We start from the raw sequence: 24123 nt of genomic DNA, 5'->3' as shown, positions 1-24123 counted from the left end.
AAATGAGAGGCAATGAAATATTCTTTAAAATATTTGCAATGGTACCAAGGCTGTGGAAACCAATATGCATCCTTTAAAATTAGAATAACCCCTCTGTTTTGTAACTTTGAAGTTAGTATGCATAATGCTTCATATACTGAGTAGAATTTACTTACTATCTTAGAGCAACAAGGGATTTTTGCAAGAGACAGGTTTACAATTTTCAGAAGTGTCTCACGCATATATGTTATTAGAATCATTTGACAACAGAGATCCATGGGCAGCTTCCTCAGGGGTGATATGATTTGCTAGAGGAGCCAGTACAGTTTCATTCATATTCAGATATTGAACTATTGAACCCCTTAAAAGCTAGAAATTGACTTTCACTCTATGGAGGAAAGCAAAGAATTTGAACATTTGACTAATTACTGTGTCTGTGAAACCATGACATATACCTGGTTAGCTGTACCAGTTTTATATCAGGAAAAAGAAACATGTCAAAGTCAGAAACAGCCCTTCTATGATGTTTTATATTAAATTTTTAGCCAAAATTCTTATAACATTATCCTGTCAGGTGAGCAAATGTTACCTTTTTGGTGATGCTTAAGTAAAATTACAATTAGATAATGATTTATGTATTATTTGTTTAAAATCTCTCTCCCCTTATAGACTAATAATTTCAAGAAGGCAGGTACTGTGTGTATTCTATCTATCATTGTAAACCAGGCATGTTGCATGGTGAATATTTATTATTGAATGCATCTTCTTGACCTATCCCAATTCTTAAAATTGAGAAAATTGAGAAAATTGAGAAAATTGGTATTGCTTTACTTGGAAATAAAATTCAAAATAGAGTACCATTTTGCTAGTTATAGTAAAAAATTCTGAGAAGTAAAACATTCTCCAATTATGGAGAAGTATTGTGCTTGAGGAAATTTATGATACAATCACTCTTGATATAATTTTCATTGACTTCATTTAAAATTTGTTCTTTATAATATATATACAATGGGAAATATGGCCTTTGTAATCATTTTTAGTAGGAACTAAGATACAACTGCATAAGAATTTCTTAATTATAATGAAACTCTGAAGTAGAAACAGTTTAACTTTTGTCTAGTTGCTGCTACATATACCCCACAGGGATGCCTCACCTGAGAATTGTGAACTTACATGGAAAAAAATATATATCTTTCTTTTTTCTTCTAACTGAAATTTATCATTTTTGTCATTGATTTTTTACCCTGCCCACAAAAACATTAGCAGTTATGAAAACTGTCACCAGTAGCAATCACATGTATCCCATATCACATTTATAGTTGCTCAGATTTTTTTCTAAGAGTCAGGTTCTCTGTCACTCAGGCTGGAATGCAGTGGCATGATCATAGCTCACTGCAGCCTAGAACTCCTGGGCTTAAGGGATCCTCCTGCCTCAGCCTCAGTCTCCCAAGTTGTAGGGAATATAGGCATGCACTGTAACTCCTGACTACTGTTCAGATATCTTTGAAATGTGTTTTACAGGCATTGCTACTTTAAAATTATGATAGTTTCTAAACTTATTACAAGAGCTTATTATTTAATGAGTTAATAAAGAAACATACATGTTTCCATATCTCATATTTAAAAAAATAAATTTGAAAATTACATTTGAATATGATTGGGGTCCTTTAATTTCTGTACATTTTAATTTAGAATAATTATTATGGGATAGATTCACCAGACTGCTAAGGAATGGTGTAGTAGTCCATTTTTACACTCCTATAAAGAACTACCTGAAACTGGGTAATTTATAAAGAAAGGTTTAATTGACTTACAGTTCTGCATAGCTGGGGAGGCCTCAGGAAACTTACAATCATGGCAGAAGGTGAAGAGGAAGCAAAGACCTTCTTCAGGAAGAAGGAAAGAGAGGCCTAGAAAGAGGAGGGGAAACTGCCTCATTAAATAATCAGATTTCGTGAGAGCTCACTCTCATGAGAACAGCATGGGGAAAACCGCCTCCATGATTCAGTCACCTCTCACCCAGGTCCCTCCCTCAACACGTGGGGATTATGGGGATTACAATTCGAGATGAGATTTTGGTGGGGACGCAGAGCCAAACCGTATCAAGGGGCATATAATAAAAAAGATTAAGGAAAAACTCTTGCCATAGAAGATCTGGTCAGCCAGGATGCTTTTAATAGAGACTATTTTTAAATTTTAAATCTTTCAGTTCATACTAAAGAGTCTTTTCAAGAATGACAGAGAGGTGATGTAATCTAAATGTTGCAGATAGTGTCCTCTGTGTGCGTGGGCTTTCCATACAAAAGTATGAATCTAAACCAATGATATTTGGAGACCTTTATCTAGCAAGCCTTATAAAAAAGTAGCCTTATGTAAATTTGAATATTTAGGCACTACCATTAGTGAATGATAGATTGTGTTGAGTTTTCAAAGTGTTCCATGAAGGGAAGAATTCTCATTTTTTTGAGGTTATGTCTTAACATCTGTTTAAGAGTCTGTATCCTGTTCATTGAGTATCCTTCCTTATATCCATCCTCTATAACTGCCTTTCTTTAACAAAGCCGTCATCAGCATCCTGTCTTTTTCCCCAGGTTAAAAAGGCAGGAGGCATTAAAACAAAACTTATCCTGTTTTGTATTGTTAGTGACATCAGAAATTATGGATGTTTTCATCATTGTTTAGATTAGGGGATATCTTGAGTTAAGAGCAAATTTGTTTTACTAATCAGAATAGGAGAAATGACAGTCCTATAGTTGCTTAGTTTGGGGTAACCAGACAGTCAAGATGAATTACAGATGAGCTGGCAAACAAAGGCTTTCTGGAGTGTTGTCAATTAGATTGTGTTATATAGCTGCAAATAATACCTGAATATGCGGAAAATGACAAATGTTTGCTTGCTTTAGTGTCCTTGGCCAACGTTCTGCAGCCTCAAGGGAAAATTGCAAATTCAGTTTTCTTTAGTGCATTTAAGACGTTACATAAAGATCTCATAAATCTTAATTTAAAATACCATTTACAAATGGTCTTTTTTATGTTTTTAAAGCCCAATTTGCCTATAAGTTAGTTGATCTCACGCGATGATAATATGTCTAGCTGGAACTCTATGGAATCATTTTGTTAGCCAGCAACAGCTGTGCTGTTCTTTTCTAAATAGTAGTAATGCTGTACATTGCACTTGTTTTTTATTGTTGAGGAGGGCTCCTGGTACCTTTATTGAGGTACTTTGAGAGTAGCCTGATTTCTTTTTTGGAATGCACAATAAAATAGAAGTAATTTAAATTTTAATATGCCTTCCTTACACCATTAATTAAAATGATTTATGTTTGGTTGCCTTCTTGAAATAGGGTGTGATGTTAGGTCTTTCATGCTTTCATGGTGATGTTTTCCAACAGAGCATCTTTTACGAGATAGTATCAAACTCATCCTGGTCTCAGTTTATTTGCTTTGACAGAAGCACCTTTACTTAACTCCTGGCAGAATACACTCTCACATTGTTCTTCCTAGTCCTCATTTAGCATTCTAAATTATATTTATTGTCCAGATTTCAGGCTACTTATTTACTTGTTCAAAGTAGAATTATTTGATCATTGATGAGTTTGTCAAGGAAGACATAAAAAGCAGAGGATGAGATAACTTGAATCATATTTTGGTCAGGATGTTGAAGGCTAGATGTTGAAGTTAGATACTTTGTGGGATTCAGAAAAGAAGGACTTCACAAGCAGTAATGTAAGAACTTTGTGTTTATGTATGTCAAAAGAAAGGCATTTTACTTCCTCTCTGATCTTATCAAAAAGAAAAGGGAGAATGAAAGGAAGACCCCCATATATTCTTGTAAATACTAAGAATGTTTCTCTATTGTCTGTGGGTCCCTAGGCACCTAGATGACATTGCTGATAAATTGGGCATTTTTTTTGTCACTGGCAAAAATCAGTTCTGAAATACTACTTGGTCTACAGTCATTGTACAATATCTTTTTTTTTTTTAATCCAAGGCAATTCAATGTTGACAGTTCGTTTCACTCTTTTCTGAATATTGGAACATATGATTGCATCAAGCTGGCTGCAGGCTCCAGTGCTGACATTTTTTAGCGCAAAGAATGCCCATATCACTCGAACATTTGAAAAGTGTTAATGAGCAGATCAAAAGGACTGTTGCCTGAAGCAGCTAACTTTTTTTTTTTTTTAAAGAAATCGGCTCTCTTCCAAACTGAAATCTTCATTCTAGCAGCTAAGTAGATGAGATGTAATCCTCCCTGATGATGATAATAACAAATGAAAAAAAAATTGGAGAAGAATCAAACTGTGCATATGGTTCATAAAGTGGTGAAAGTGTTTTCCAGAATCTTCAATACAGAGCTGAAGGATGCTAAGTGGAAAAAATTCTGGCAACTAGGCAATATTATGCCTTTTAAAATCTGCAAATTCTCATAAAATATGGTGCATATGAATACATTCTTTTCTGAAATGAATGTGTATTCTTGCACTATTTGATATAAGAATGGAGTTCTCATGACTGTAGTTTTAATGTATTTTTACTAACAGTAAATCTTTCTTTTCTCTTGAACTAGTTTTACTGAAATGTAGAAATGTCAGTTGAACACAGATTTTTGCCATTTTTGGCTTTTGAGCCAAATGGCTTCAGATTATTTTCACCCTTCTTTGTTACTCTTGAGGTCCTGTGGCAGAGTGGAGAGAGGGAACATTTTGGAACATGACAAGAAAACCATTTTGTTTCTCGTCCCCAAATTTTTATATGGGTGACATTGGGCATATTAGCTAAATGTTATATCTATATAAAATGGTGATAAACTCTATCTTACATAGTTATTAAAAGTTTTAAATATAACTATCTGTGTAATTATCTATCATCTATTTGTCAATTCATTCATTCATTCATCCATCCATCCATCCATATATCCATCCGTCCATCCACCCATCCATCCATGCAAGTAAGTAACAACTACTCAACAAATCATAGGCTTTTTCTTCAGCACCCTTTCCCTTTGCAAACTAAACCTTATTTTAAAAAGATGTCATATGCTAGAAGTTGAATTCAGAGTTGGAGATAGGTGGACTTGGTCCTCGGTTTGAATCCTAATTCTGTGTTTTCTCTTCGTATGTATTTGGGCAAGTTATTGAAGTTACAGCTTTCCTCTCCTTATATTTAAAATGAGGATAAACATAGTGATTGCACAGAGTTATTATGAAAATAAAAGAACTGTAGAGACAGAGTATGTGGCATCTGGCAGCACCAGTAAAGGGCGGTTCTTGTTAATAGTGTTAACAACACACAGATGAGCCTTAGCTGTGGTTCAGTTTCTGAAGGTGCTATTATTTGTTGTGATGGTGGTTGTGTCTCTTAATTTACCAGATCAAAATTTGATTAGGTAGAGCTTTGAGGGCTTTGTTTTCATTATTAACAATGTAGAAAATATACTTGTCAGGACTTTAATTCACTTTAAATTTATAATAAGTCATGAATTTTTCCCACAAAAGAATAATGGCTTGCTATTGAAGATAACTCTAATGTTCTTTTCTGGAATAAGGTGAATATAATTGCATATAGACATATGGCCATATTTAACCATGGAAAGGCATAGAAGCAAAAACCTGGTGGAAACATTGTAATATGTATTTTTTTTATCATTTTATAAGAATTGCCATTTTGACAAGGACCTACAGTTAATCCAGTTTATTTCCCAGATGAAGAAACTTAGTATACTTCTATCTCCTCTTCTACAGTTGGGTTATCTGACTTTATTGGTTCAGGAAAAAATTTAGTGCTTCATTTTCTTAGGGACTAGTAATATTTTAGTTTCATGTAAATCTATCTGTTTGTTATTTTTGTCTATTTTTTCCTCAATATTTGACTTATACATTTGGAAATCAACTATAATTTTTTGTGAACATTCTCAGTTCCATCAATTTCACTTTCAGTATATTTTTAGTACCTTTAGTATCTGCTGTATGCAGAGCACTTTATTAGGCATGATGGCATGTATAAATAAGGAGAAATGATTATTGCCATTAAGAAATTTGTAATTTTCAGTGATAATTTAAAAATTAAAAAATCAACATATAAACCCAAATTAATAATGCATAAATGGTTCAACTGTGCAGCAACATATACTTTAAAAAGTTTTATGTCTTCTAGATGAAACAACAGGGAGTTGGTGGGCTACTCTGTGAAGGCTGGTTGGGACCTAACAGGAAAATGATCGTTGTATTTGGGGGAAGCACCAGGATCATCAGGCTGGCTGGAGAGGAGGTGCATGTAGGGGGATGTTTGTAGATACATGTTAGGCCTTAACCGTGGAGGGACTGACACCATGCTGAGGCATTTTAACAATGAGAATAGAAAAACTGGCTCATGTTTATGTGCTGCAAAAGGGGCTTTGTTAGTTTATCTTGCAGTTTATATTAGATAAAGGACCTCTGGTGAAGAGAAGGAATGTAAAGATGCCTCCCATGATACTATGTGAGTTTGACAACAGTGGTCATATGGGGATTTTAAATTGAAATTCAATTTTCCCATATCATTATTAAACTAGATGCTATATGGGATAATGAATATGACATCAAAAAAAAGGAAGAGTTATAGAGAGAGATGTTGAGTAATTCTCAGGAGGATGTAATACAGAACAGGGTTGGGGATACTATTTATGTCCTCAGAAATTTATATAACAGTGCAAGATGTACATGTAATAAGAAGAGTAAATTTGAAGTCCTCACGATGAAATGAAAATGAGTTCAGATGTATTATTCTCAGACTTAGTGGAATGGAAGGATGTACCTTGATCTTTTTCTAGTGAGAGAACTCCAGAGAGTACTTTATGGAAATTCACAAAACCGGGAGTGGAAGCATGACTTGTAAGGTCTTTCCAATAAAATTTAGTAATTTATTGATTCAAATTGTGAACATTGGGACTGTTTATTCATTTTTACCAGGGAAATGATCGATTAAGCTTCTGTTAGAAGAATATTGGCCTGGCTGCATAGGTTAAAATGGGGAATCAGTTGGAGATAGAGAAATAAGTTAGATGTCTAATTTAACTACAAGTGGAGTATTTAGTCATTGATGCAAAAAAGGCTATGGTAATTATAAGGATCAATACATTTTGTGAACGTATTATTAATTAAAATTCTTAGAATGAGGTGGTAAGAAAAGATGGGGATGCATCTCCTTTGTCTGAGCACCATTCATTTATTTATAATGGCTCAGCTATACTTAAAATGTTATCAGTTCTAGAAACCACACTGAAATATTGACCAAATCAATATGTGCTAAAAAAAAAAAAAAAAAAAAAGAAAACTGACCAAGATAACCAGATAACTCAGGACCATCTCATGAGAAATGTTTGATATATTTAGGTTCCAGATTGGTAGATTCAATAGATATATGGTAATTATCCTAGCATTCAAAAATAGGAACTGCTCTTAAAAGTGCGTGTGTATGTGTGTGTGTGTGTGTGTGTGGTATATTGCCAGACTCTAGGATCAAGACTAAAGACTGGAAACTACAGAGTGGGAAGTGCTTTGGCTTCATTTGGGGGAAAAACTTTCAAATGATGTGGGTTCCTTGCCAATGGACTGAATTGCTTTGTAAGGTAGTGGATTTCTCTTTATTGCAGTAATTCAAACATAGTTAGACTACAACTTGGTGGGAACTTTTCAGAGTATTGAAGTTTTGATTGTGTATGCGTTGGAGGAGTTGAAAAAATGTTGTACTAGGTACATTTAAGGTCCAGAGAATCTTGAGAATATGCTTTTAGGAGTGACGGGGGAAGGGAATGAAAATAATCCCTTCTTCCCTTGTCCTTCCCTCTGCAGTCTATCTCCTTCCTTCCCTTCCTCCTTCTTTACTCTCTCAATTTGTTTCTTCCTCTCTTCTCTCCCTTTTTTCCTTCTTTTTTTCCTCCTAATTTCCCTTTCATCCTTCTTCCCTCTCTTTCTTTGTCCCTTCCTCCCTCCTTTTCTCTCCCCTTCTCACTTCTTTCCTTTTCCTCTCTTCCTAACTTCTCTTTTTCCTTACTTCCTTGAAAGTCTAATTTGTGCTAGACAGTCTATTAAATACTAGAAAGGCAGTGAGGAGCAAAGCAGACATAACACCTGTTCTCATGAAACTTACTATTTTTTTGTAGATAAAATTAATAAACTAACCCTTTTTTGGTAGATAAAATTATCAACTTGGATAAATTCTAGGAGAGAACAATGGATCTGTGCATATCAAGAGAATCATATATGCTTTGAGAAAATAGGGAGAATTCATCAGGGAGAGAGGAAGGTGGGGGATATTTCAAAGAATGTATTGAGCATGGAAATGATTTGGTAAAGTCATTAGAAGTGAGAAAAGAGATTATGGATTATGCCAACTTTTTAGGCTGCAACTGAAAAAAGTTATTCACTTGAAAGAAACAGGGATGATAGGAAGGAATGTTAGCTTTTAAATGAAGATGGTTAGGTTAGCTTTGATTTTGTTATAAAATGCTAACAGATTTAGTTTTCATTAATTGTTTTGGACATGCAAGTTCATAGTCATATGACATGCTTTCTTTTTTTATAGAGGAAATATACCTGTAGTTTGATGAACTTTATTTTGTTTTATTATTATTTTAAATCTTAATTCTCTACTGGCATTTATTTCTCGGCTAATTATAAAAAATCATAAAGTTTTATCTTTCATGATTACCAAAATCTACTGGAATTTTATGATTATTGAAAAAATAAAATTGAATTAAATAAAGAGTTAAATAGAAATAATGGCTTTTTTGTAGCATTCAAAAGGAGATTCAGATTTAATTACTGTCTAGTTATATCTATATTATTGTCATTATTGTCTGTGTATTTTTTCCCTGAGGTTTGGATCTAAACTAAAATTTAGATGATGAAAATATTATACACACAGAAAATTATGGGTCAGTTCTCTAAACATTATCAGTGACATCAAAATATAAAAACCCTTTCACTATGGAAAATGTAAACATTTACAAAGAGAGAGACTAATATATGTACCCACAAAAATTAAAAATTAAAAAAACTAAGATAATGAACTTCCCACTGTCTTCATTACTCAGCTTCAATGATTCTCAACTTATTGTCATTTTTTTTTCTTTCAATTTTTATTTTAGTTTCAGGGGTACATGTACAGGATTGTTACAGGAGTAAATTATGTGTTGCTGGTGTTTGGTGTACAAATGATTTCATCACCCAGGTAGTGAGCATAGTACCTGATGGGTAGTTTTTCAACCCTCACCTTTCTACCAGGCTCTCACTTCAAGTAGGCCCTGATGTCTATTGTTCCCATCTTTCTGTCCATTTGTACTCAATGTGCAGCTTCCACTTCACTTATAAGAAAGAACGTGTAGTATTTGGTTTTCTGTTTCTGTGCTAATTCTCTGAGGATAATGGCCTCCAGCTGCATCCATGTTGCTGCCAATGACATGATTTCATTTTTTTAAAAATAGCTGTTTAGTATTCACTGGTGTATCTCTATCACTTTTTTTTTTTTAGCCAGTCCATCATTGATGGGCATCTAGGTTGATTCCATGTCTTTGCTATTGTGGATAGTGTTGTGATGAACATAGAAGTGCATATGTCTTTGGTAGAACGATTTATATTCCTTTGGGAATATACCCAATAATGGGATTGCTGGATTAAATGTAGTTCTGCTTTAAGTTCTCTGAGAAATCTTCAAACTGCTTTCCACAATGGCTGAACTAATTTATATTCTCACTAGCAGTGTATAAACATTCTCCTTTCTCTACAGCCTTGCTAACTCCTGTTATTTATTTTTTACATTTTAATAATAGCCATTCTGACTGGTGTGAGGTGGTATCTTGTTGTGGTTTTGATTTGCATTTCTCTAATGATTAGCAATATTGAGCATTTTTTTACAAGCTTGTTGGCCTTGTATATGTCTTCTTTTGAGAAGTGCCTGTTCATGTCCTTTGCCCATTTTTTTTAAATGAGGTTGTTTGTTTTTTGCTTTTTGATTTAAGTTCCTTACAGATTCTGGATATTAGACCTTTACTGGATGCATAGGTTGCAAATATTTTCTCCCATTCTGTAGATTATCTGTTTACTCTGTTGACAGTTTCTTTTGCTGTGCAGAAGCTCTTTAGTTTAATTAGGTCCTACTTGTTTATTTTTGCTTTTGCTGCCATTGCTTTTGGAAACTTCATCATGAAATCTTTGCCAAAGCCTATGTCCAGAATGGTATTTCCCAGGTTTTCTTTTAGAGTTTTAGGTTTTATATTTGAGAATTTAATTCATTTTGAGCTGTGGTTTTTATATATGGTGAAAAGAAGGGGTTTAGTTTCGATCTTCCACATATAGCTAGCCAGTTATACCAGAATCAGTTACTGAATAGGGAGTCCTTTCCCCATTGCTTGTTATTGTCAACTTTGTTGAAGATCAGATGGTCGTAGGTGTGTGGCTTCATTTCTGGGTTATCTAACCTTTTCCATTGGTCTGCATGTCTGTTTTTGTACCAGTACCATGCTGCTTTGGTGTACTCTAGCCTTGTAGCATAGTTTGAAGACAGGTAGTGTGATGCCTCCTGCTTTTTTCTTTTTGCTTAGGATAGCTTTGGCTATTCAGGTTCTCTTCTGGTTCCATACGAATTTTATAACAGTTTTCTCTAATTCTATGAAAAATGATGTTGATATTTTGATAGAAATAGCATTGAATCTGTAAATTGCTTGGGGCAATATGGCTATTTTAACAACACTGATTCTTCCTATTCATGAGCATAGAATGCTTTTTCATTTGTTTTTGTTATCTCTGATTACTTTCAGCAGAGTTTTGTAATTCTCATTGCATAGATCTTTTGCCTCCCTGGTTAGCTGTATTCCAAGGCATTTTTTTTTTTTGTAACTGTTGTTATTGAATTCTTGATTTGGCTCTCAGCTTGGACATTATTGATATACAGATATGCTACTGATTTTTGTACATTTGTTTTGTATTCTGAAAGGTTAATGAAGTTGTTTATCAGGTCTAGGAACTTTTTGAAAGAATATTTAGGGTTTTCTAAATATAGAATCTTATTATCAGTGAAGAGGGATAATTTTGACTTCTTATTTTCCTATTTGGATGCCTTTTATTTCTTTCTGTTATCTGATTTCTCTGGCTAGGACTTCCAGGACTATACTGAATAGAAGTGGTGAGAGTGGGCATCCTTGTCTTATTCTATTTCTTAAGAGAAATGCTTCCGTCTTTTGCTTGTTCAATATAATGTTGGCTGCGGGTTTATCATAGATGGTTCTTATTATTTTGAGGTATTTTTTTTTGATGCCTAGTTTGTTGAGAGTTTTAACATGAAGGGATGTGGAATTTTATTGAAAGTGTTTTCTGAGTCTATTGAGATGATCATGTGGTTTTTGTTTTTAGTTCTGTTCATGTAATGAATCACATTTATTGATTTACATATGTTGAGCCAACCTTGCATCCCAGGGATAAAGCCTACTGGATCATGGTGGATTAACTTTTTGATACACTGCTAGATTTGGATTGCTCTCTTTGTGTCTATGTTCATCAGGCATATTGGCCTGAAGTTTTCTTTTTTCATTGTATCTCTGATAGCTTTTGTTATCAGAATGATGCTAGCCTTATAGAATGAGTTATGGGGGTGTCCCTTCTCCTCAATTTTTTGGAATAGTTTCAGTAGGATTGGTACCAGGTCTTCTCTATATGTCTGGTAGAATTCCGCCATGAATCTGTCTCATCTGGGGCATTTTCTGGATTTTTTTTATTACTGATCAAGTTTCAGAACTTGTTATTTATCTGTTCAGGATAAATATTTCTTTGTTGTTCAATCTTCAGAAGTGTTTGTTTTTAGGAATTTACCCATTTTTTTCTAGATTTTTTAGTTTGTATGCATAAAGGTATTCCTAATAGCATTTTAGAGTTCTTGTATTTCTTTGGGATCTGTAATGTCCCCTTTGTCATTTCTGATTATGCTTATTTGGATCTTCTTTTTTTATTTATTAATCTAGTTAGTGGTTTATCAATCTTGTTTGTTTTTTGAAAGAACCAAATTTTGATTGTGCTGATCTTTTGTACAGATTTCATATCTCAGTTTCCTTCAGTTCAGCCCTGATTTTGGTTTTCTTTTCTTCTGCTAGCTTTGGGGTTGGTTTACTCCTGTTTTCCTAGTTCCTCTAGGTGTGATGTTAGCTTGTTAATTTGAGATCTTCCTAACTTCTTGATGTAGGCATTTAACACTATAAACTTTTCTCTGAAAACTGTTTTAGCTGTGTCCCAGAGATTCGGTGATGTTGAATCTTTGTTTTCATTGGTTTCAAAGAATTTTTAAATTTCTGCCTTAATTTCACTCTTTGCCTGAAAGTCATTTAGGAGCAAGTTTGTTTAATTTCCATGTAATTGTATGGTTTTGAGAGCTCTTCTTGGTATTGATTTCTATTTCTATTGTACTGTGTTCTGAGAGTGTGATTGGTATGATTTTGTTGTTTTTAAGTTTGTTGAGAATTGCTTCATGGCCAAGCATGTGGTCGATCTTAGAGTATGTGCCATATGCAGGTGAGAAGAATGTATATTCTGTTGTTGGGTATTCTGTTGATGTCTGTTAGGTCCATTTGGTTAAGTGTTGAGGTTAGGTCTTGAATATCTTTGTTAGTTTTCTGCTTCAATGATCTGTCCAATACTGTCAGAGGAGTGTTGAAATCTCCCATTATTATTGTGTGGTTATCTAAGCTTCTTCATAGGTCTCTAAGAACTTGTTTTATGAATCTAGGATCTCCAATTTGGGAGTGTATGTATTTAGGAGAGTTAAGTTTGTTGAATGGAAACTTTTATCATTATGCAATGCTCTTCTTTGTCTTTTTTGATCATAAAGTCTGTATTGTCTGAAATAAGAATTGCAAACCCTCTTATTTTTTTGTTTTCTGTTTGCTTGAATGATCTTTCTCTATTCCTTTACTTTCAGCCTATATATATATATATATATATATATATATATACACACACACATATATATCATTTATGTGAGATGAGTTTCTTGAATATAGCATATAGTTGGGTTTTGCTTCTTTATCCAACTTGCCATTCTGTACCTTTTAAGTTGGACACTTAGCCCATTTATCTCCAAGGTCAATATTGATATGTGAGGATTTGATCTTGTCATGTTCTTAGCTAGTTGTTGTATAGACTTGATTGTATAGTTGCTTTATAGTGCCAATGTGATATGTACTTAAGTGTGTTTTTGTGGTGGCAGGTCTTACATTTCCATGTTTAGTGCTCCCTTTAGGACCTCTTATAGACATAACTGGTAGTAATGGATTCTCTTAGCATTTGCTTGTTTGAAAATGATTTTATTCCCCCTTCACTTATGAAGCTTAGTTTGGTTGGATATGAAATTCTTGGTTGAAGTTTCTTTTCTTTAAAGTTGCTGAATATAGGCCGCCAATCTCTTTTGACTTGTAAAGTTTCTGCTGAAAGGTTCACTGTTGGCCTGAAGGGATTCCCTTTGTACTTAACCTGGCCCTTCTCTGTAGCTGCCTTTAACATTTCTTTTCTTTGCGTTGACCTTGGAGAATCTGATGACTAGATATCTTATCTTTTCTAGTATATTTTAAAGATTCTCTAAATTTCCTGAATGTGCATGCCTACCTGTGTAGTGAGGTTGGGGAAATTTGTGTGGGCAATATCCTCAAATATGTTTTCCAAGTTGCTTGTTCTCTATCTCTTTCAGAAATGCCAGTGAGTCATAGGTTTGATCTTACATAATCCCATATTTCCTGGAGGTTTGTTTTTTCATTTTTAAAAATTCTTAATTTTTTTTTCTGCCTGCATTGATTCAAAGGAGCAGCCCTTGAGTTTTGAGATTCTTTTCTCAGCTTTGTCTATTTTGTTATTAATGCTTCCAATTGCGTTATAAAAGTCCTATAGCAAATTTTTAATTTCCAGAAGTTCAATTTGTTGTTTTTTTTTCTTAAAATGGCTATGTCATTTTCCAGCTCTTGTATCGTTTTATTAATTTCCTTGGATTGGGTTTCAACCTTCTTCTGTATCTCACTGGGCTTCCTTGCCATCCAGATTCTGATTCTGTGTCTGTCATTTCAGACATTTCAATCTGGTTAAGGACCATTTCTGGGGAGTTATTGAGGTAGTTTGTGGAAGTAAGAAGACACTCTGGCTTTTAGAGTTGCCAGAATTCTTGTGCTGGTTCTTTCTCATCTGTGTTCACTGATTTTCCTTTACTTTTTGAAGTTGCTGTCCTTTGGATGAAGCTATTTGCTTTTATATTCTTTGATGTTCTTGAGGGTTTGAAGGCAGTATAAATTGTGTTTAGTTGATTGACTTCATTTCTGGATGCTTTCAGGAGGCCAGGGCTCAGCTTAGCACTCCTGAGCTTCATGCTAATGCCTGGGGGACTGGGACTAGGCATTTGGCTTTGTTCTTTGACCTCTCGAGGTCAAACACTTTCTGCACTGGAAGGACTGAGGTGTTCCCACACTGCTGGCAAAACACTCTGATGGGGGCTGTTGGCAAAAGTGCTCCAGTGGTGGGGGCAGGGTGCCACAGGAGAATGCCTTGAAGTAGGGAGCCACCAGAGAGTGCACACTAGTGGGGTGATTGTGTGAGGTGCAGACAAATGAGAACCCACAGGGCAGTGGGGAGCCACTGGAGTGTGTGCAGTGGTGGAGCATTATTGTCAATCTTTCTTCATCTGTACCCGTATCCAATTCCCAATGCCCAAATTATTTTGATGAAAATATCAAAATCATATCATTTCACCTGGAAATATTTGTGCATACCTTTAAAAGACAAACAGTCTTTAAATATATATCCATGATCATAGTAATATACTACACGTTAAAAATAATTCTTTGATGAGGTAAAAGTGGAACCACATTTTCAAAGTTGCTATTGTTTTAAACCTTTGAAAATTTAATAGCATAGTTGACACATATGACATTAGATGACATCAAGCTGGAACATTTACAGTTTTCCCTCTTAGTATAGAGACTTTGATGTGTACCTGAAGTAGCTGAAGCCATTGACACTTGGTCAAAGATTTTCCATCACGATGGTGTGAATATCCAGATAGCCCAATACCAGTAAAGACCATTTCAAATTAAGCCCCATTCTATTCACGTGAAGAATTAACTGTATTGGGGGGGCCGAGGCGGGTGGATCACCTGAGATCAGGAATTCGAGACCAGCCTGGCCAACATGGTGAAACCCCGTCTTTACCAAAAATACAAAAAAATTATCCAGGCGTGGTGGCGGGCACCTGTAATCCCAGCTACTCCAGATGCTGAGACAGGAGAATCGCTTGAACCCGGGAGGTAGAGGTTGCAGTGAGCTGAGGTCATGTCATTGCACTCCAGCCTGGGAAACAAGAGTGAAACTCCATATCAAAAAAAAAAAAGAATTAACTGTAAAAGATTTCATGAGTAAGGCATCACAGGAAAGGGGTCTTGGCTAAGAAGTTGATTTGTTACAAGCAGCTTCAAGCAACAGTTTGTATCCTTATGGGCTGAGTTAGGAGACTGTCAGTTGGAGTCTCATTGTGGTTACAGTCAGGTGCCAGTTTGGCCAGAGTCATCTGGAAGCTTGGGGTGCCTGGGTGTCCAAGATGGACTTTTCTCTTATATGTCCCATATCTCCTCTCGAATGGCTGAAATAGCTGGGGATCAGCTGGAGTCTCCCTCTCACCACCCAGCCTAGATTAGTTTGGGTTTCCTCACAGCTTGATGATCTTGGGGTGGATTTCTGACCTGACAGCGGTGTTCCTCAACAGTGAGTGTTCCATGGATGTCAGGGAAACTTAAGTTCTTTTGACCTAGCCTGAGAAGTCACATAGTACCACTTCTACCTTTTTCTTTTTTTTCTTTCTTTTTTTTTTTTTTTTGAGACAGAGTCTCTGTCTGTCGCCCAGGCTGGAGTCCAGTGGCACGATCTCGGCTCACTGCAAGCTCCGCCTCCCTGGTTCACGCCATTCTCCTGCCTCAGCCTGGCGAGCAGCTGGGACTACAGGCGCCTGCCACCACGCCTGGCCAATTTTTTTTGTATTTTTAGTAGAGATGGGGTTTCACCGTGTTAGCCAGGATGGTCTCGATCTGCTGACCTCGTGATCCGCCCGCCTCAGCCTCCCAAAGTGCTGGGATTACAGGCGTGAGCCACCGCACCCGGCCCACTTCTACCTTTTTCTATTTGCCGAAAGCTAGTTATAGGCAATCCAAGATTCAAAGAGAGGGGCATAAATATTGGGTGGCAAGGTTCAATGAGGGACTTCTTTGGAGTTACCACAGTATTTTATGTATCAAATTATTTTTACACATCCTTACTGTCTCCTCCCTATGCCATAGAAATTTTTATATTTGATTTTTTTTGACAGGTTATCAAGGATCCTCCACCACCACCACCCCCTGCACCAAAAGAGGTAAGTGAGTGCCTAAAAAACTGATATGGCTGTTTTTTTTTTCCAAATGCAGATACCATGCCCAAATTTGATCAATTTTGTCTGTTAGATAACTATGATACCTATGTACTGACTTTTTAATTTATACAAATCAGTGGTTATTTTTCATCCTCTTATGATTTATTTCATGTGCTAGAGGAATGGGACCTTCATACATTGCTAGATATAAACTGGCCATTGGAATCAATGGTACATAAAGATTTAATATACTTTTTATAGTACTATATCAATAGTTCTGATATCACTTATGTTATTGACAAAAAAGATCCAAGCTGACAGTTGAAAGATCCTGTTACTTTCTTCAAAATTCTTAGTGCTTTTATATGATTCTGTTAACCAGAATCATGTTAGGAACATGAAATAAGGAATGTGCTGGTGTTGTATATTTTCAAAGCTTCTCAACTGCCTATCTTTTCAATTCAAATTTCATAGAGTCCAAACCTACACACACATTGATGCTTTAATGACTGTTAAAATGCTGTCCTAATTTTAATATTTTATCTTTCTAAGTATGAAGTGATGAATAGATTTGAAATACCAAATGATTCCCATAGTTAAAGAACAACTTCTAGTTATCTAGGGATGATGTAAGAGAGATTCCTAAAATTTGAGGAGGGAAAGGAGTTCTCATATCCTGTAGAACTCCACTTGAAATTTATGCATGTAAGTGTAAATATATCCACATGTTCTATATATATTTTTTCCATGGTAATGACATAATTCAGAAAAATATTTAAATATGAGCCAGTTCTGACTAAACAGTATTTTAAGAAATTAATTAAAAACTATTTATAAAACATATTTCCACAGGAGGAAGAAGAACCTTTGCCTACTAAAAAGTGGCCAACTGTGGATGCTTCCTATTATGGTGGTCGAGGGGTTGGAGGAATTAAAAGAATGGAGGTTGGTATCTTAAAAAAAACAGAAGCTGCTAATCTGGAGTATGAATTTCTAGGACTATTAAGCCATGGAAACTACTTTTCACAATTCATTATTATAATATCATCCATTTGTGCTTAACACTGGGTCTTTTCTGGATACATTTTTTTTCTATGGACTCATTCTAGCCACTGCAAAACTGGCCTAGAAGAACTGGTTTCATTAGTCAAAGGATTGCATTGATAAGACCTCTGAATTCTAAGGGACAAAACAAAGCTAGGGTTTTACTTATTTTGGAGAAAATTACCGCATAGAACATCAACTTTGAAGAAGCCAGCCACTTCAAGTTGCAACAATGTTCTTCTTTGTAAAGATCCAATAGTTATCTACTGTTTGAGAAGAAAATGTTAATATATTCAATAGCATGGATCTGACTTTATCACAAATATAGAGAAAGCACATTTAATACTTTATGTTAGTTGCCACTTATGAACTATTGTAATTGATATTATATATCATTTATAGAATGCATTGAACTTTCAGATTAGCCCAAAGTGTTGATTAAAATTGAACTTTAATATTATATCTTAAAAGTCAAATAAGATTTTCTTATCACCATGAACTATTTTTTCAAAATGATATATTATTTAGTAATAAGCAATTATTACCAGCACTGAGCTCTTAACAACAGTATAAACAGGCCTGCATCCCATCCCAAGGAGCGATTCAAGGGATTTTTTTCATGAACACATTGACTTTGTTATTAAATCCTGGCATTCCTTCCTTATTAGTCATAATTTTCCTTTCTGATTAGAATATGTTTTATGCATTTTACCATTGTTGCACATGTTTCCTATTGTCATATCTGCTTTGTGCCAGCAAAAATTGATAACCTAATGAACAACCCCACAATTATTGCAGTTTTCTCCTTTTATACATTACAATAAAATTCAGATTCCCAAGGAGAGTTTCCCCTTTTCAGAATAAATTTTACTCTTCTTCAGAAAAAGCCCAGACATACTGAACATGGTTGTCATTACCAAAGTGTTTATATAGGTCATCTGACAGTGATTCTTACTTTTCTGGACCACATTAGATCTTGAAGCAATGGACATTTTCCCTGAGAGCTGGCCCTTTATTGTTGAAATATCCTCTGAGGCAGATACCTCATTGCCAATTATCCATGATTATAGGCAGTTGCTAGAAGCAGTTAAGTTGGTCTTTGGAGAAGTTATTGCATGTATTTTTGTGTGCTAGAAACTGAGAATTGCAAACAATATAAGAGAGCATGGCTAGGCAAGTTCTTGTTGTTTGACACAGAAGGAAGGTTGTTTTCCTTTCTTACCTTTGTTGTGTCATTCTAGACTTGGAAGGGTGGAAGAGAGTATATAGGATGTTCCTATATGTATAAAACATACACTTTTAAATAAAAGTGTTACAATCAAATATCCAAATATGATCAGTAACAACTTATTTTTAGTTGATTTCACCTCATTCCAAAATGTGTGTGTAAAAAGATCTATATAACGGGGAAAAAAAAAGACTTGATAGGATATACCAAAAATGTGAATAGGTTTCTCTGGATGGACAATTTTCAATCTATGCTATATATTTCCCTATTGTTTAAATGTATTTGACAGTGAGCATGTACTACTTCATATTCAGAAAAATAAACAATACCATTTTGAAATTCACTCATGTAAAATACGGCATGATAATAAAGTAAGGATATTAGTATGTGAGCCTTAATTGAATAAATAATATTCTTGCTTTAAAAAACTAGGAATATGTCAGATTTTTGTTAGTTCAATATTCCAGTGTTCCAAAGATTGAGATCTCTTTCTAAAGGAAAGAAAATGTGTGAGTGAGCCCCTGAATGGGTCCTGAGTTAAAAGGAACATTATTGGTTTATATTTATGAGAGCCAAGAGCACACACACATCCCTAACTAACCTATAATTCAAGTTTCAAGAGTTTTTAACTCTTAATATGTGAAATTATATTGCCCACCCATCCTTTTCAGTTGAACAAAATTTGTGACAAAAAACCGCAGCCAACTTGTAATAAATCTGGGTCCATTTTAGTTTTGGATAATTTTGGCTACCTTGCATGAAGTATTCCATCAACAAGATGGGAATGAGAATGAAGAAAAAAATGGAAAAGCAAGTGTGGATGTTACAAAGGGGAAACATGATACAGGTTGAGTATCCCTTATCTGAAATGATTGGAACTAAAAGTGTTTTAGATTTTGGATTTTTTTCAGATTTCAGGATATTTGCACATACTTAATATGATATCTTGGGGACGAGAGCGAAGTTTAAACATGAAATTTATTTTTGTTTGATATATACCCTATACACATAAGAGGAATATGTTTGACATACACCTTATACACACATAAGAAGAATATGTGTATGAGGTATGTGTCAAACATAAATGAATTTAAAATATACAATAAATACACAAACATAATATACAAGCATAAATGAATTTTAAAATATACAATGCTTTAAAGTAATTTTGTGCATGAAACAAAGTGTTGACTGTGACCCACCAGATGAGGTCAGGTGTGGAGGTTTCCTCTTATGCTGTTAAGTTGGCACTCCAAGGGTTTCAGGTTTTAGAGCATTTTGAATTTTAGATTTTTGAACTATACTCAACCTGTATATAAAAATACACAGCAAAAATTGAACTGAGAATTAAGCGTCATTAAACATTTTCAAACATTAATTTATTTAAATGTGGAGATGGAAATGTTTCATTTATCTAATTTATTTTTTAAGAAATCTGGAGTGGATAATGGGGAGTTCTCATTATGTTGCCCTGGCTGGTCTTGAACCCCTGCGTTCAAGCGATTCTCTTGATTCTCTCATGTAGCTGGGGCTACAGGCAGGTGCCACTGTGCAAACAAAATTTGTTTTAAAAGCATGCTTATTCAAACCTGGAAGGTACTTCTCTTCTTTTTTTTTTTTTCAAAAAAAGCCCTTAAACTAGGAAAAGTAAAAGGAATTATAGAAATTAGGAGCACATGTGAATTACAGAACACATTTTTATAGCTAAGGTTATTTTAAGCCAGCATAGGGATTTTTACCTAGAATATTTTTTCTTCCTTCTTCTTTAAATTAAATATTTAAACACTATGGTAATGGGAATTTTTAGAAAGCTGGAACTGAGATGATGTTAGTAACAGCTGTTAGCACAACTGATCCACAATACCTAATGACTTCAAATGTGTGTTTCTGCCAATTCATTGTGAAACTGTTTTTGTTTCTTTTCTCGATTCTGAAATTGCTCCTCAATGATATAACCTTCTAGTCATCCAAATATGCTCTGGAAATTATGGAATTTTATTGCTTATAATGAAAGCCAAGTGGAGTTGGAAGAATTTAGCTATCAAGCTTACACTTATTTTTTTCCATAATAAAGCCTGATATATTAATTCTGCTAAGGCTTCCTTTAGCAGTCTATTCTTGTTATTCTTTTGTCCTTTTTAATTGTCTCAGTGTGGTCAAACTAAAACATTAAAATGTATGCATACATACACATACACATATATATGTATATTTAATTGCTTTTAAGAGTTTGAAAACTCTAATAATTTCTAGTTTCAGACTTTGAGTAAGTGAGAATTGTTTGTGGTGGTGTTTGTGGTGGTGATGATGTTGATGATGATTAAATAGCTCCCTCATGAACTAAAACTAATGAATTTCTTTAATGGATCTTTTTAGATCTCAGCAACTACATTTCTCAAGTATAGTTATTTGATAGTGTAGTACCTAGAAATGCCACATTGGGTCAGAACTCTAGTTTAACTAGCTTCATATATATTTTTTTAAATCTGAGAATAGTGCCAGTGAAACTTGAAAGAAGAATATGATTATCTTTACCTCTGCAATATCAACTGTGAAACATAGGCGAGGGAGCTGTCTATGCTAAAGCCTATCATTTCTGAATGGATCTAAATTGTATCTACTTCTCTTTCTACCCTGAATGACTTCTCTAAGTTAGGACATTTGTGTCTTTACTTAATTGTGTATCTTTTTTTTTCCTTAAAATTGAGCCTTTACAACTGCAAGGATATGTGTCCTGATTTTAGAATTTTTAATACAATTTAGCTATATCTAAGTGTTAGTTTATCCAGGTGATGACACTGTGATTGGAAAGAGAAGGTCATTTCTCTGGAAAGAAAGCCAACTATCTAGCTCTAAAGGTTTAATGGTGTTTAAAACAATTTTAACAACCTCATAAAAACATTCTAGTATCATTGATCACACTGAAAGATATAGATACATTTTAATGACTCAACAGGGCCCACTTGAAATTGAAAGCCCATTCTAAAATTGTAGTAAAAAAAAGGTAAAAACATCTAAGTAAGCCTTATCAAAAAGACTGAATAGTTCTTTCCATGAATAGTCATCTTCTCTATCCCTACCCACTAATTCAGATCATTAAAATGCTTTAGGAAGTCTTAGGATTTTTTTTTTTTTTCTTTTTAGAAATCACTTAACTCTGGTGTGTCATAGTGTGCCCTGGGTAGGTCTTAGTATAGGTTTTTAGAGCTTCACTCCTCTGACCTTGCCCATCTTTGGTGATGTCCTTGGTTTTTGTAGGACTTTCCACTACTCCTGGTTGGACAAGCTCTTCTCCAGGGGCTGCATCCTATTTTTACATGCCCAGTTTGACTCAAATTTAGCTCTTAATTTCTGTCTATTGAAAAATAAAACAATCATTTGATCTTATGGTTTTTTAATGTCAAGAGTTTTCAGAGGAGGAAATTTGCTATAATTTGTGGAATTCTCTAGTGTTCCTGAACTTTTGTTTTCAAAGCAGCCTTTTCAGATTTGACCTCCTCAATGAAAAAAATCATATGCCACACAACCATACTCAGGTGAGCTTGGGAACTAAAAGCTGAACACTACATTACATAGTAGAACTATAAAAGTAGAGAAAACTGATATATAATTATTTTACTTTCAAAAACTAAATGTTCAGATCATACTTTTTGCCTTAATCAAATGTGATGAAAAGTTTGGAAGAAGCAACTCTTTTGTATAAAATACATTTGTAAAATTCTAACCAATTGGAAACTTATTAACCCATTTCAATCCATGTTCGAATCCCTGCCCCATCACTTACTAGCTGGCTTTGGGCATATCACTTAACCTCCTTATGCCTCATCTGGAAAGAAGAAAATAGAGTCTCTATCTCACTGCATTTTTGTATGGATTAAATGCAGACTGACACATAGTAATCACTCAGTAAATGCTAACTATCATCATTTTCATATATTTCTTCCAGTGTCATCACTACATATGGGTATGTGTTTAGCTAGCAGGAGAACAAACCAAATTAGAGAACAGAATTACACACTGTCATGCATTTCATATGTAAACCACAAATGGACTCTTTATTTAAAACTATGGAAAAATGGTTGCTTCAAATTTAGTTGGCTCCAGATTTTTTTACAAAGGGTTTTTTTTTTTTTGGATCTTCATATTAAATACAGTAAGGAGTGGTGAGAAACCTATTCAGCCTCTGAAGAGGAGAAATTAGGAATTAGGATACCTGCTCATCTTCTTTTTCACTCTGAGATGTGAACTAAAGGACCATAGGCTCAATAAGAGCCTGTTCCTCTAGGACACTTTATGTCTTACAACAGTACTCTCCCTTTGTTTTACAGGTTCGTTGGGGTGATAAAGGATCTACCGAGGAAGGTGCAAGGCTAGAGAAAGCCAAAAATGCTGTGGTGAAGATTCCTGAAGAAACAGAGGAACCCATCAGGCCTAGACCACCTCGACCCAAACCCACACACCAGCCTCCTCAGACAAAATGGTACACCCCAATTAAGGTACGTGTCCAGATTTTGTGTAATTTAACTCAAAACTTCTGGAGACATTGTAACTTTTTTCAAGTTACAATTGTAACTTTTTTTCAAGTACCCCAGCTACTTGAAAGAGGGTAGATGAAATTGCAGATATTCATTGTACATCTTAACAGCTGAATACTTTCTTGGCAATAAGAACCTTTAGGTTTTTATTACTTGTTAGTTTACCTTATGAAAGAAATGAGGGTAAAGAAGATTTTACTTTCTTCGTTTTACATCTTCATTTATTCAGTACATAGAGACTGAGGACATTCTCTGGGAATTCACAAATCTAATTTTCCCTTAGGGTCGTCTTGATGCTCTCTGGGCTTTGTTGAGGCGGCAGTATGACCGGGTTTCTCTGATGCGACCTCAGGAAGGAGATGAGGTTTGTATATGGGAATGTATTGAGAAAGAGCTAACTGCTTGGGTCAGTATAATGAATGCAGGGAAATAGTAATAAAAAATGATGTTAAAGCCCTATTGCACTTGAGGAAGGAAATACTGTCAAGTGTAGATTTCTATTACGTAGTGTTTTCTATAAATTACCTATTGTTAGACTGCATCTTCAAACTACATTTTTACAGCATTCCCTTTTCAAGAAATTCTTTACGATTCTGGTCATTTGTACACATTCTTTAATAAGCACAATCATTGCATCAGCCCTTGACTTTGAAGACAAAATATTCCAACAGACTGGGAGTTAGTAGCTGAAGTCCTTCTCCAGCATTTAGTAGCTTTTAGTAGCAATAAGGCCTAGGGCAAAGGCCTCAGAATCTGTTTTATAGGTATAAATATGTTCCCTGCCTTCAACAGTTGATGTAATCAAATTTCTTGATTATTATGTAAAAGTGTCTTTAAAGTTATAAAGCATTATAAAAATCTGTGATAGTGATAAACACACACACATACACACATATGTATATGTATATATTTTTACCCCACCAGGGAAGCCTGTCT

General features: G+C 34.8%; 1 protein-coding gene across 1 annotated transcript in view; it reads left to right on the top strand.

Annotated features, from left to right (window-relative positions):
* ANTXR2 (ANTXR cell adhesion molecule 2) overlaps positions 1 to 24123 on the top strand; it is a 160078-nt gene that overhangs the window by 70028 nt on the left and 65927 nt on the right. The window contains exons 13-16 of the mRNA XM_054484525.2: positions 16339 to 16383; positions 17233 to 17325; positions 22981 to 23148; positions 23471 to 23551. Coding sequence (XP_054340500.1) covers positions 16339 to 16383; positions 17233 to 17325; positions 22981 to 23148; positions 23471 to 23551 — 387 coding nt within the window. The remainder of the gene's footprint in view (positions 1 to 16338; positions 16384 to 17232; positions 17326 to 22980; positions 23149 to 23470; positions 23552 to 24123) is intronic.

The sequence above is a fragment of the Pongo pygmaeus genome, chromosome 3 (assembly GCF_028885625.2).
Source record: "Pongo pygmaeus isolate AG05252 chromosome 3, NHGRI_mPonPyg2-v2.0_pri, whole genome shotgun sequence".
Lineage (NCBI taxonomy): Eukaryota > Metazoa > Chordata > Mammalia > Primates > Hominidae > Pongo > Pongo pygmaeus.
The sequence above is the reverse complement of the archived record's forward strand: the minus strand, read 5'-3'. Positions and strand labels throughout refer to the sequence as shown.